Source organism: Ornithorhynchus anatinus, chromosome X1 (genome assembly GCF_004115215.2).
Source record: "Ornithorhynchus anatinus isolate Pmale09 chromosome X1, mOrnAna1.pri.v4, whole genome shotgun sequence".
Lineage (NCBI taxonomy): Eukaryota > Metazoa > Chordata > Mammalia > Monotremata > Ornithorhynchidae > Ornithorhynchus > Ornithorhynchus anatinus.
Window position 1 is genome coordinate 81,070,972 of NC_041749.1, and position 14,291 is coordinate 81,085,262.

Sequence of the window (14,291 nt, forward strand, 5' to 3'; positions counted from 1 at the left end):
GATGGAGGTAGAGTGAGTAGTTTGGCATTAGAGGAGCGAAGCGTGCGGGCTGGGTTGCGGTAGGAGAGCAGCGAGGGGAGGTAGGAGGGGGGCAAGGTGATTGAGTGCTTTAAAGCCGACGGTGAGGAGTTTCTGTTTGATGTGGTGGTGGATGGGCAGCCGCCAGAGGTTCTTAAGGCGTGGGGAAACCTAGACTGAACATTTCTTTAGAAAAATGATCTGAGCATCAGAGTGAAATATGGAGTGGGGAGAGCCAGGAGGCAGGGCGGTCGGCAAGGAGGCTGCTGCAGCAATCAAGGCGGGATAAGACAAGTGCTTGGACTAAAGTGGTAGCAGTGGTGATGGAGAGGGTTGGGGGGGGGATGGATTTTAGGGTTGTTGTGAAGATTGAATGGACGGGATTTAGTGACAGATTGAAAATGTGGCTTGAATATGTGGCCATTTGGACCGAGAGGTAGGGCTGGATTCTAGAGAAGTTGTGTAGGAAAATCCAACAGGATTTAGTGACAGATTGAAAATGAGGGTTGAAAGAGAGGGAGGAGTCAAGAATAATGCCTAGGATGGTGGTTTTGTCAACCGTAATAGGAAAGTTAAACTTTCCTCGATAAATCCCATTTGATTAATAATTCTGACCACTCTAATCACTCCCATAAACCCATAGCTGTCAATTAGTTATGGTATTTATTATTTACTATGTGCCAAGCACTGTGCTAATCAATTAAATGGTTATTTACTGAGTGCTTACCGTGTGCAGTCAATCGTTTGATCAGTAGTAGTTACTGAGTGCATACTGTTACCTCATCTGGAAAATGAGGACTGAGACAGACCCTGAGCCCCATGTGGGACAGGGACTGTGTCCAACCCGATTTGCTTGTATCCAACCCAGCGCTTAGTACAGTGCCTGGTACCTAGTAAGCAAAATTATTATTATTGTTACTGTGTACAGGGCACTGTACTAGGTGCTTGGGAGTGTCCAGTACAATAGAGTTGGGAGACACATTCCCTGCCCACAAGGAGTTTACAGTCTAGTGGGGGAGACAGACATGAAACCGATCTAGTGCTAAGCAATGAGGTGGACACAAATCTAGCGGATGAGACTCAGTCCCTCACATGGGGCTTATGTCTATCTTATACATCGAGAAGCAGTGTGACCTAATGGAATGAGCTCGGGCCTGGGAGTCAGAGGACCTGGGTTCTACTCCCAGCTCTGCCACAGAAACATTCGGGCCATGTTTCCCCACTGCTTGAGAAACTCCAGCAGTTGCCCATCCACCTCCACATCAAACAGAAACTCCTTACCATTGGCTTTAAGGCACTCAATCACCTCACCCCCTCCTACCTCACCATGCTGCTCTCCTACTATAACCCAGCCCGCACAGCTCGCTCCTCTAATGCCAAACTACTCATCCTACCTCAATCTCATCTATCTCGCCACCGACCTCTTGTCCACGTCCTGCCTCTGGCCCGGAACGCCCTCCCTCCTCATATCTGACAATTACTCTCCCCCCTCCACCTTCAAAGTCTTATTGAAGGCACATCTCTTTCAAGAGGTCTTCCCTGATTAAGCCCTCCTTTGCTCTTCTCCACTCCCTTCTGTGTCACACTCCCAATCCCAGCCCCACAACACTTATGTACATTTCTGTAATTCGTAATTCATTTATTTATATTAAAGTCTTTCTCCCCCTCTAGACTGTAAGCTCGTTGAGGGCAGGGAATGTATCTGTTTATTGTTATACTGTACTCTCCCAAACGCTTAGTACAGTGCTTTGCACACGGTAAGCGCTCAATATGATTGAATGAATGAAAGTAGGAAAGATGAAATAATATAAATGAACTTAAATACAAAACAATGTAAAAGACATTGGACAGGATGAAGCAGCAATAAGGGATAAAGCAATAAGCAAAAAAAAAAAAAAAAAAGCAATGAGGAAACTGAGCCGGGGGAAGAAGTGACCAGAAAGTGAGGAGGGAACTCATGAAGAGAATGCTCTATGGCCTGTCCTCTCACAGGTCCTGAACCGGACCGAGAACCCGCACGGATGAATTATCAATTAATCAGTGGTATTTATTTGTGTATTTTATGGGATTTGTTAAGCCCTTACTAGCTACTAGGCACTGTACTATGCCCTGGAGTAGATACAAGCCAATCAAGTTGGACATAGTCCCTGTCCCACATGGGGGGTTCAGTCTTAATCCCCATTTCACAGATGAGGTATCTGAGGCACAGAGAAGAGCAGTGACTTACCCAAGATCATTCATTCATTCATTCGTATTTATTGAACACTTACTGTGTGCACAGCACTGCACTAAGTGCTTGGAAAATACAGTACAGCAGTAAAGACACAGCAGGCAAGTGGCAGAGTGGAGTTAGAACTCAGGTCCTCCCGACTCCCAGGCCTGTGCTCTATCCAACAGACCATTCTGTTTACTGACCGCTTGCCGAGCGCAGAACACCGTACTAAGCGCTTGAGAGAGTACGATAGAACACAGTTGGTAGATCCGTTCCCTGCCCATGAGGCGCTTTCGGCCTAGATGGGGAGACGGACGTTAAAATAAATAAGCAAATTTCAAATGCATTTATTAAAATAAAGCCGCCAATTGGTCATAGTAATTGTAGCGTGGCCAGCACCACTGGAGATCTCTCGGCCTCTGGGACATGGAGTTGCAAAGAGAAAGGAGGCGAGCCGGAGTGCAACGGCCTTATGAAGTACACGGAGGGGTATCTTACGCGCTGGGCTCACTGACGGCCGACAGCAGATCGCCCGTCCTCTAGTGCTGTAGCCCAGCATGGGTTGGCCTTGGTAAACATCGTGGTCTTCACCGTCCTTGCTAGTCGGCTGATTTTTAGAATTCCCACTGGGCCCGTCCACCCTGCCCTATTTGGCCCTTTGGTCAGAGGCCTTCGGCACCAAGGGCCCAGCTCCAGCAGGCGCTTCCTAGTCGCAGAGCTGAGATGAGAAACCGGGTTTCCCCCGTCCCAGAGTTGTGCTCTTTTCACTGGATTAACAGCCGGGCTCAGATAAATTCTTACTGAGGGTATCACCGTGATACACGAGGCGTTTGAGATTTAAATCTCAAATTTAACGCTCGGCCCTGGGAGTCATAGGTCATGGGTTCTAATCCCACTTGTCAGCTGTGTGACTTTGGGCAAGTCACTTCTCTGGGCCTCAGTGACCTCAACTGTAAAATGGGGATTCAAACCATGAGCCCCACGTGGGACAACCGGATCACCTTGTATCCCCCCAGTGCTCAGAACAGTGCTTTGCACAGAGTAAGCGCTTAACAAACACCACCGTTATTATTATTATACACATACCCTCCAAACCTACGTGAATCGATTCAAAGATGACGAAAGTAAGAAGTGGAGTGGGCGTGGATCGTGGTAGGGGAAGGCCTAGTCGGGGACCAGCAAGTACTATTACTATTAAGGAGGGTATTTGTTAAGCGCTTACTACTACTAATAATAATGTTGGTATTTGTTAAGCGCTATGTGCAGAGCACTGTTCTAAGCGCTGGGGTAGATACAGGGTCATCAGGTGGTCCCACGTGAGGCTCACAGTTAATCCCCATTTTACAGATGAGGTAACTGAGGCACAGAGAAGTGAAGTGACTTGCCCACAGTCACACAGCTGACAGGCAGAGCCGGGAGTCGAACCCATGACCTCTGACTCTGAAGCCCAGGCTCTTTTCACTGAGCCACGCTGCTTCCCAAGTGAAGAGACTTGCCCACAGTCACACAGCTGCCAAGTGACAGAGACGGGATTGGAACCCATGACCTCTGACTCCCAAGCCCGGGCTCTTTCCACTGAGCCACGCTGCTTCTCTGCTTACTACATGCCAAGCACTGGACTACTCCACGGGTCATCCTCTCCAGACCAGGCCCGGCTCCCGGCCGCTAGATCTGCGGCGGCTGGGCGCGATTCACCTGCGCATGGACCGCCCTGTCCGGTCAAAGCTCGGGAGAAGGTGACCCCCTTCGACCGGAGAGGCGAAGGAACCGACGCCTCATCTCCCTCCCTAAAACCCTGCGAACCTCCCGGTAAGTGCCAGCCCCTCAGAGGGCGGGACGACTACTCGGTAGAGCGAGCGGCCGACGACGAGGAGGAGCCTTCGCCACTGGGAGTTACGACGACTTCCTCGGGGACAAAGTCGAGGGAGGAACGGAGAGAGAGGGAGTCTGAAGGGAAGGAAGGGCGGGCGGGCGGAGCGAACGACAAGTCCTGATGGGAGACGTAGTTCCTCCCGAGGTAGGGCAAGGCGCCGTTACAGTGCATTGTGGGAGTCGTAGTCCCCCCCGGCCGCAATGCCTTGTGGGAACTGTAGTTTCTCCCCGACAAATAGCGACGGGAACGGGACGCCGCCGAAATTGCGGCCTGCACCGCGGGGAGAAGAGGTGAGGGCGAAGGCGGGGACGCGAGGGGACGGCCCGTCCGTCCGTCGAAAGCAAGGCACCTCTCCCGGCCCCTGCAGCCGGGAGAGGGGAGGGTGGATTCCGGAAGCCGGGAGCCGCGCCACCGGAAATGGGGCGCGGTGCATTGTGGAGGGCGTAGTCCTCCCTCCCCGAGCGGTACTTCACCCAGTACCTGAGGCTGACATCACCAGCGGCGGTCGTGGCGGTGGCTGGGACGTTCGAGGGGGAGGGGGGGCGACCGGACGGTGGGACGGTTAGCCACTTGGCCGGGCGGGCAACCGGTCGCCGCAGCTAGCGATTGGCGGGAGGTCGCTAGCCTTTGGGGCAGCGGGCGGCGAGGCCTCGGTCCGTCCGGCGGGCGGCCCGTCGATCGGTCGGTCGGTCGGTCCATCGGTCGGGATCTCGCCGCGATGCCGGGTTTTACGTGCTGCGTGCCGGGCTGCTACAATAACTCGCACCGGGACAAGGCGCTGCACTTCTACACCTTCCCCAAGGACGCCGAGCTGCGACGCCTATGGCTGAAGAACGTTTCCCGGGCGGGCGTCAGCGGCTGTTTCTCCACCTTCCAGCCCACCACGGGCCACCGCCTCTGCAGCGTCCACTTCCAGGGCGGCCGTAAAACCTACACGGTGCGCGTCCCCACCATCTTCCCCCTGCGCGGTGTCAACGAGCGCAAGACCGCGCGCCGCGCCGGGAGCGGGGCCGCGGGGGCCGCCGCTCGCCGGAGGCAGCAGCAGCAGCAACATCTGCAGCAGCTGCAGCAGCCGCCGCCGCCTCAGCCGCAACCCCTGGTGTCTGCCCCGGCGGCCGTGCTCCTGACCCTGCAGGCGGCCGTGGAGGGTGGCCCGGCCGGGGGTTCGGCCGTCCCGACCTCCCCGCCCCCGCCGGCCGGGGACGACGTGAAACCCGTGGACCTGACGGTTCAGATGGAATTCGGGGCTCCCGAGGGGGGCCCCGGGCCGGAGCCGGCTCACCCCTCGGCCGCCGCCGCCGCCGCCGCCGTCGAGGCTAGTTGCTCCGCGGCGGGAGTCCGACTGGTGGTGGTGGGCGAGGATGGCTTCCCGGACACGGGCTCCGACCACTCGTACTCGCTGTCGTCGGGCACCACGGAGGAGGAGCTGCTGCGCAAGCTGAACGAGCAGCGGGACATCCTGGCCCTAATGGAGGTGAAGATGAAGGAGATGAAGGGCAGCATCCGCCACCTGCGGCTCACCGAGGCCAAACTCCGCGAGGAGCTGCGGGAGAAGGACCGGCTGCTGGCCATGGCCGTCATCCGCAAGAAGCACGGAATGTGAAGAAGGCCCCGGCGCCGCTGCCGGCTGGCGGTAGCCGACCCGGCCCGGGCATCTCCCTCGGGCTCCCGACCACTCGGGCGCCCGGCCCATCTCTGCCTGCGGCTGGCCTCCCGAACGATGTGCGCGGCCTCCCAGGCCAGCCCTGCTCGCTTCTCTCTGCGGCCAGCAACCGACCCCCCCCCCCAACCCCAACCCCCCCCCCCCCCCCCCCCGGCACCCTCACGTGGCAACCTGAACCCCGATCAGGGCACCCAGGCTAGGGTCTCCCTGCCAAAGGAGCCCGGTGAGATTGGGGCGTTTGCCTTCCGGTCCAAACGGGGGGCTGCCTTGGGAACTTTGTTTTTAGGACGGCGGGATTCAAAGCGACGACCTCGACACGGGACGACGTAGGAGACCGCAAAGCCTCCAGCCGGGCCTCTCTGTACAGACCGGCAGGGAGAGAGAGAGGAATTCTGTATTTCGTGGGGTTTTTTTGTTTGTTTAATCAAGTAATCCGAGAGACATTCCTCATCAGATGTAGAATGGATGACACGATTCCCAAGAATCATCCAGTGCTGATTCTCACCTAATTCCCGCCCCCCTCCATCTCCAGGATGGACTGGGGTCCTTCCGAACTGAAGGCGCCCTCAGGAAACTTCATCCCTGTCCCGCATTATGAAACTTGCCTCAGACTTGACTTTTTGTTGATGGAGATCATAGTATGCCATCTGCCGATGATGTGTGCTTTTAAAAAAAAACAAAAAACAAAACAAAAACAAAAAACCCCAAAACACAAACTCTGGTGGTGTTTGCTACTGGCTACAAATTATATTTTCTGTACAATTAACCAGATTAGAATTTTCACTTTCCTGTTTGGCCAAACACATTAAAAGAAAAATAAGGTTTTTATTTGGGTATTGGAGTCATTTTTTTTTTGGCAGGGGGGGTGGTGTGCTAGTTGCCCCATGTTCTTTCCTGGCACTGGCCTAAAAAATGGGGGAGGACCGTTTGGAATCAGGTGAGATAGTGGACCTCCTTGGGGGCAGAATCTTTGAGTGACCAAGACTTGATTTGAATTAGGAGTGACCCTAATTGAGCCAGCCAATCAGCTGGCAGGGGACGTGGCCACATCCTTTCCCAGAAGCATCCGGGTGAACCCTGGTCTGGGAGGGGCATTTCATCCTCAGGGAAGCCAGCCAGTCTACCTCTGCCAAGCCTCCTGCGGGTAGGAGCCTCTGGGACTCTTAAGTGCTGTCCCTTGGGGACTCAGGATTTTTTTTCCCCAGTGGGATCCAGCGGAGGTGGGACCAATGTCTCCAGGGGCCACCTCAGCTTTGGCGGGCCTTCTGAGTCTTGATTTCCACCAAGAGCGGCCTCAGTGGAGGATTATGTTCAGGCCAGTGTGGGCACGCTTTTTTCTCTTGGGCCTATGTCTACGCAGGGACAGCAGTCCCCGACCATCTTGATTATGCTCCCGTTGATCCCCGGGAGCTGCTGTTCTGACGCGTTTCCCAACTCTAGCTCTTCTCAGCAAAGCACGAGGAAGGGTCTCGGCAGCCCTCGGAGAGAGCCCACGTGTACACGTAGACTTGCTCCTATCCAGAACCTAGACCGGTCCCCACTGGGGGCGCAGGTTGGGTAGGGATCCTCTCTCCTGAGGCCTGGGTCAGGCTGGGCCTCCCGGTTAGCGGGACGAGAGAGGTCAGACCCGAGCTCTTTCTCAAGCTTACTAGGGGAGGGATAGCTATGTGGGTGAGGAGCCTCAGCACCTACTAGTGCAGTTTATGGAATAGCCGGAGAAAGACTAGCCTTCCCGAGACTAATCCTTTGGAGAGGGGCACCTTCCAGCGCAGAGGGCTAGAGTTGAGGGACGGTCCCTAGGATGGAAAAATGGCAGTGATTCGGTCTTCTCGGTTCTCTAATCCTGTTGATCCTGATTCTGCTTAGACTGACTGAAATTTTCTGTCACAGCAAGTACTCTGACTTCCTTTTCTAATGCTCAGTGAGAGCTGGGGGTCAACTTCCCTCTTTTCACCCACCTCGCAACCAAGGTAGGTTGAGTGGCTAGACCTGGGGACTGGAATGCAGATTCGCCCATTGTGGGGCTACATATTCCCATTCCTATGTGCATGCAGGTATTTCCCAGGACAGCTGTTGACTTTTGAAGATGATTCTGCTGGCCCGTGAGATTCTCCCCATTAAGGTATTACTGAGTGAGAATCATGTGCACACTCTGCCCGTGAAAATACAGTTGTGCACCATTTCTGGCTCCTCATTTGGGGTGAGTATGATTCAGACCCCGAAGGTTGTAGCAATGGTATTTATTAAGCGTGTACAGCATGCAGAGCACTGGAATAAGCACTGGGAAAGAGTACACAGCTGGAAATTAGACCTGGACCCTGTCCCTCCAGGGGCTACCATCTATGAATAAGTTGCCGGAGGGGCGGAATGGCAAAGGACCGGAGACAGACACACTGGAAGCAATGAAATGCTAAATCTTTAAAACAGCATAAAGGACAAGGGCAAATACACAGCACACAAAATAAAAACAAAAGTCAGTAGGGAGCCGTGACTATAGGGGCAGAATTTTGCCTTGTGTAGCAGGGTCCACAGCAACGGCTACTACAGCCCCTAGTCTTCCTGAGGTTATGTGGGGACCTCAAGGTGCAGGTGTCATTCTAAAGCCCGCCGGAGCAGGGGATAACAAGACGGATGGGGTCTTCTCGATGATGCGGAGGGGAGCCGGGGCCGGCCCCCGGCGGCAGGGAGGGAAGGCGGTTTGCTCAGCTGCGGTGAGGGGGGCCGTGAGTGCGAGGTGAGGTGAGGCTGCCAATGCCAGATTTTCGTTTGACTCTGAAGGTGAAGAGGGGCCGAGGGGGTTCAGCAGCGGCTTTCCTACCAGGCCGGGCGCAGGCACGCAGAGAGAGTGGAAGAAAGGTCATGAGGTGAAAGGTATATCCAACCCCAGCAGGACACGTGCTTAATTTGTTCTCGTAGCAGTGGTCCCCCTGGGTCCCGCGGCATGCCCTGGGAGATGGCCGGCACACAGTAAGCGCTCAATAAATACTACTGATTGAAAAAATACAATCGATCGATTGATTGGCAGAGTTAACTGGTGCAGTCTGTGGTCATGGAACAGAATCTCTGAGGCTTCTGAGCATCAGGCCCTACTGTCCCCTCATCCATTGACAAGCCGTTGTTGAGTGTGATACAACAGTGTGTGGCTGCGTAAGGCTTGGGTCTCTTCCCCCTTTTGGTGCAACCTGGAGAAGAGCCAAAACAAAGACACAAAACGACAACAAAAAATTACAGTTGTCCTTGTCACTACTAGGCAGACCAGCACCACGACATGGCAGGAGCAACGGGGCAGGGCCTTCGCAGACAAGGGTCGTTGTAAACTGTACATCGGACTGTAGGCTCCTTGTGGGCAGGGATCACGTCTACCAACTCTGTAGTGTGTGGGGGGGTGGGGTACACAGTATGTGCTCAATAAATACCACTGATTGATTGATCGACAGATGGTTTCAGAGGACACCGGTTTCTCCAGCCAGTCACTCTACCTCTAGCCAGATTTAGAGAGCCCCACCCATCAACAGCCAGTGCTCTGATAAGGAAAGATCTTTGCAAAACAAGGTGCATCCAGAACTCATTGCGGTGAGCCATCCATCATCAGGCTGTTCAGCTCTGTTATGGAGGGAAGGAGTGTGGTGTAGCGGAAAGAGCATAGATGAGAATAATAATTGATCATTAAGGCATTTGTTAAGCATTTTCTATGTGCCAGGCATGGTTCTTAAGCGCTGGGGTAGATGCAAGATGGTAGGGCTGGACCCAGTCTTCCCTCCCACATACCCCCTCCCTGCAAGACTGTGAGGCCCGTGTGAGACGGAGATGGTGTCCAACCCAATTATCTCGTATCTACCCCAATGCTTAGAACAGTGCCTGGCACATAGGAAGCCCTTAATAAAGACCATAATTACTATTAAAACAGTCCTGTCCCCTCTACAAAGATTTCAGATCTCTTCACGCCCTCCACTTATCCCAAACCATCATACCCCATTTGGACTCTCTACCCAACCTCCCCTCCCTTGATGTACACATCCAGGCCCTCAACTCCACCCTCTCTGCCAAACTCAACTCCCTCGCACCCTTCCCGTCCCTCTGTTGATCTCACAGTGTCAATCCCCAGCCGGGGATCAGGATGCTTCCATCAGGCATGTGCTTGTGCCTGGAACTCTGTTGGTGAAAATCCAGGCACCAGGCTAACTTCAGTCACCTCAGCCATCTCATACTCATCTTCACCTGCTATAACTCTGCCCTGCAATACTACTTACTCCTCCTCCCTTAGAGACTCCATTGCCCACTTTGGCACCAACAATTCCTGACTTTTAGCTTCTTCCATAACCCCCCAGTGTCCCCACCTCCTCCATCTCTCACCCCTGATGATGTGCCTGCTCTGGGCATGTCATCCCCCTTCTCAAAAATCTCTAGCGGTTGCCTATCAACCTTCGTATCAAGCAAAAGCTCTTCAGTACTGGCTTCAAAGCTCTCCATCACCTTTTCCCCTCTCACCTCACCTCCCTTCTCTCCTTCTACAGCCCGGCCCACACACTCCGCTTCTCTTCCCCCACTCACCTCCTCGCTGTGCCTCGCTCTTGCCTGTCCCGCCTTCAATCCCTGGCCCACCTCCTACCTCTGGCCTGGAATGCCCTCCCTCCTCACATCTGCCAAACTAGCACACTTCCCCCCTTCAAGGCCCTACTGAGAGCTCACCTCCTCCGCGAGGCCTTCCCAGACTAAGCCCCCCTTTTCCTCTGCTCCTTCTCCCCTCCCCATCACCCCGACTCCCTCCCTCTGCTCTACTTCCCCCTCCCCGTCCTACAGCATTGTGTATATATGTACATATTTATTTATTTTATTAATGATGTGTATATATCTAAAATTCTATTTATTATGTCGATGCTATTGATGCCTGTCTACTTGTTTTGTTTTGTGGTCTGTCTCCCCGCTTCTGGACTGTGAGCTCGTTGTTGGGTAGGCACCGTCTCTATTTATTGCCAAATTGTACTTTCCAAGCGCTTAATACAGTGCTCTGTACACAGTAAGCGTTCGATAAATACGACTGAATGAATGAATGAATGACTCTGCCATCTACTTTGTTAACAAAGTTTAAACCATTGGGCATGAACTTCCTAAAGTCTCCCCTTCACTTCCTCAGCCCCCTCCTACCTCACCATCTGCTCTCTCATCCTTCCTGGCCGACTTCCAAGAGACTATCTCTTGCCCGCTTTCAAAATCTACCCCCTCCAACCGTGCCTCCAACCTCATGCCTCTGCACCTAATTAAAAACCTTGTGTCTACCCTTCTTTTCTCCTTGGCTGTCATCTTTAACTGTTCACTCTCAAGTTCCTTCTCAACTCTTAACTGTTCCTTCTTTGCTGCTTTCAAACACACCTTTGTATTTTGTATCTTAAGTGGTATTTATTGAGCACTTAACTGGGTACAGAGCACTGTTCTAAGCCCTTGGGAAAGTACAGTACAACAGAGTTGGTAGACACGTTCCCTGCCCGCAATGAGCTCACGATCTCAGGTTGGTATCACGATCTCTGCCTGTAAGAAGCTCACAGACTAGCCGGGGAGACAGACGGAATACGTTTCTGGTAGGGGAAATGGCAGGGTGTAAGGATATGTACGTGAGTGCTGAGGGGTTGCAGGTGGGGTGACTGTCAAGTGCTCAAGGGGCACAGTTTGGGTTGTAGGAGATCGGTGAGGTAGAATGGGGAGAGCTGATTGAGTTCCTTAAACCCAACGGTAAGGAGTTTCATGCGGTGTGGAGATGAATGGGCAACCAGTGAAGGTTTTTCAGTAGGGAGACGTGGAATTAACTTAAAAAAAAAAAATGATCCAGGCAGCCGAGTGAAGTAGGGCCTGGAGTGGAGGAGGCAGGCAAGTCAGCGAGGAGGCTGCTCCAGTAGTCAAGGTGGGATAGGATAAGCACTTGGATCAGCATGGTAGCTGTTTGGATGGAGAGGAAGGGGCGGATTCTCTCAACCCCACTTCACCCTCCAGCATAGTAAGCGCTTAACAAAAACCATGATTATTATTACCTCATCTCCCTCCTTCCTACCATTCCTGTCCAAACCCTTTGAGTGGGCTGTTGGCCCCTGCTGCTACCACTTTCTTTCCACCTGTTTCCTCCTCGACCCTCTAAAATCTGGTTTTTCCGACCTCTGTTCCACTGAAACTGCTTCATCCAAGGGCACCAATGACCTCCTCCTTGCTAAATTTAACAGACTCTATTCCGTTCTAGTCCTCCCTGACATTCCACAGTCTTTATCACTGTTGACCATCCCCGTCTCAATCAATCAATCCGTGGTCTTTAATGAGCACTTACTTTGATAAGCACTCAGTATTTGGGAGAATTAGACAGAGAGGCACGAATCTTGCCCCCAAGGAGCTTACAGTCTAGTGGGGAAGACAGACATTAAAATAAATAATAATAATGTTGGTATTTGTTAAGTGCTTACTATGTGCCGAGCACTGTTCTAAGCGCTGGGGTAGATACAGGGTCATCAGGTTGTCCCACGTGAGGCTCACAGTCTTAATCCCCATTTTACAGATGAGATAACTGAGGCACCGAGAAGTTGAGTGACTTGCCCAAAGTCACACAGATGACAGGAGGTGGAGCCGGGATTCAAACCCATGACCTCTGACTCCTAAGCCTGTGCTCTTTCCACTGAGCCATGGTGCTTCTCTATAAAATAAAGTGCCGGTAGGGGAAGCAGCCAAGTAAAAGAATAATAATAATAATAATAATGTTGGTATTTGTTAAGCGCTTACTATGTGCCAAGCACTGTTCTAAGCGCTGGGGTAGATACAGGGTAATCAGGTTGTCCCACGTGAAGCTCACAGTTAATCCCCATTTTACAGATGAGGTAACTGAGGCACAGAGAAGTTAAGTAACTTGCCCACAGTCACACAGCTGACAAGTGGCAGAGTTGGGATTCGAACCCCTGACCTCTGACTCCCAAGCCGGGGCTCTTTCCTGTACGTAGGTACCATTGGAGATGGGGAAGGTACTTAAGTGTCTTGTGGGTATGGATTCAAGTGCAAAGGTGATGCATTAGGGAGGGAGAATAGGATACGGAGATGAGAGATTAGTCAGGGAAGGCTTCCTGGAGGAGATGTGATATTTAGTGGGACTTTGACATTTAGTGGGACTTTGCGCACACTGAAGCAGTCTGTCCTAGTGGAAAGAGCACAGGCCTAGGAGTCAGAGGACCTGGGTTCTAATCTGAGCTCCCCCATTAACTGGTGGATGACCTTGGACAAGTCGCTTAACTTTTCTGTGCCTCAGTTTCCTCATCTGTAAAATGGAAATTAAATACCTGTTCTCCCACAGTGAGCCCCATGTGGGACAGGGACTGTGTCCAACCTGATTATCTTGTATCTACCTGAGCAAATAGTGTAGCACATAGTAAGCATTTAACAAATATCACTATTATTATTATTATCATTATTTGAGGCTGGGGATAGTGGTGACCCGTCGGATACAGAGGGAAAAGGAGTTCCAGGCAAGAGGAAAGGCGTGAACATGGGGGTCGGTGGAGAGAGTGAGCGGGTTGGCACTGGAATATTGAAATGTGCAAGCTGGGTTGTAGGGGGAGTGGAGCAAGGAGAAATTTGGGGGAGGGGAGCTGATTGAGTGCCTTAAAGCCAAGAGTGAAGAGTTTCTGCTTGATGCAGAGAAAGATGGGCAACCATTAAAGGCTTAAGCGCTTAGTACAGTGAACACAGTAAGCGCTCAACAAACACGACAATGAATTATGAGGAGTGGGGAGAGGCTTGCAGCGCGATTTTGTAGAAAAACGATACAGGCAGCAGAGCGAAGCATGGACTGGATAGGAGAGAGGCTGGAGGCAGGAAGGTCAGTAAGGAAGAAATACTTTCCTGGAAATAATAATAGTGATAACAGCAATGACTGTGGTATTTCTTAAGTGCTTGCTATGTGCCAAGGACTATGCTAAGCACAGGCATTGATGCGAGATAATCAGATCAGACCCAGTACTTGTCCCACATGGGATTCACAGTCTAAGTAGGAAGGGGAACGGAATTCCCATTTTACCAACGAGGATACTGAACCCCAGAAAAGTTAAATGACTTGCCCGAGGTCACCCAGCAGGAGAGTGGCAGAGCTGGGATTAGAACCCAGGTCCTCTGACTCCCAGGCCTATGCTCTTTCCACGAGGCCATGCCACTATCTAACCTTGGTTTCTCTGACAGGGTCCTCTCCTGGTCCTCCTACCTCTCTGGCACACCTCAGTCCCTTTCATCGGGTCTTCCCCTGCCTGTCACCCCCTAACTGTGGGGATCCCTCGAGGCTCAGTCCCGGGCCCCCTCCTATACTTCAGCTACACCCACCCTTTTGGGAGTTCATCCCCTCCCACGGCTTCAACTACCATCTCTCCACTGATGACTCCCAGATCTATCTCACCAGCGACTTCTCTCCTTCTCTGCAGACTCGGATTTCCTCCTGCCTTTAGGACATCTCTACCCGGATGTCCCCCAACCACCACAGATTTAACACGTCCCAAATTGGACTCCTCATT

The 14,291-nt window shown here is 52.5% G+C and overlaps 1 protein-coding gene across 1 annotated transcript; it reads left to right on the forward strand.

Annotated features, from left to right (window-relative positions):
• The first annotated feature begins 4,294 nt into the window (after positions 1-4,294).
• Positions 4,295-5,894, forward strand: THAP11 (THAP domain containing 11). Its single transcript, XM_007660302.3, has one exon. The coding sequence runs from the start codon at positions 4,822-4,824 to the stop codon at positions 5,704-5,706; it is 885 nt and encodes a 294-aa protein (XP_007658492.2). The 5' UTR covers positions 4,295-4,821; the 3' UTR covers positions 5,707-5,894.
• The last annotated feature ends 8,397 nt before the right edge of the window (positions 5,895-14,291 follow it).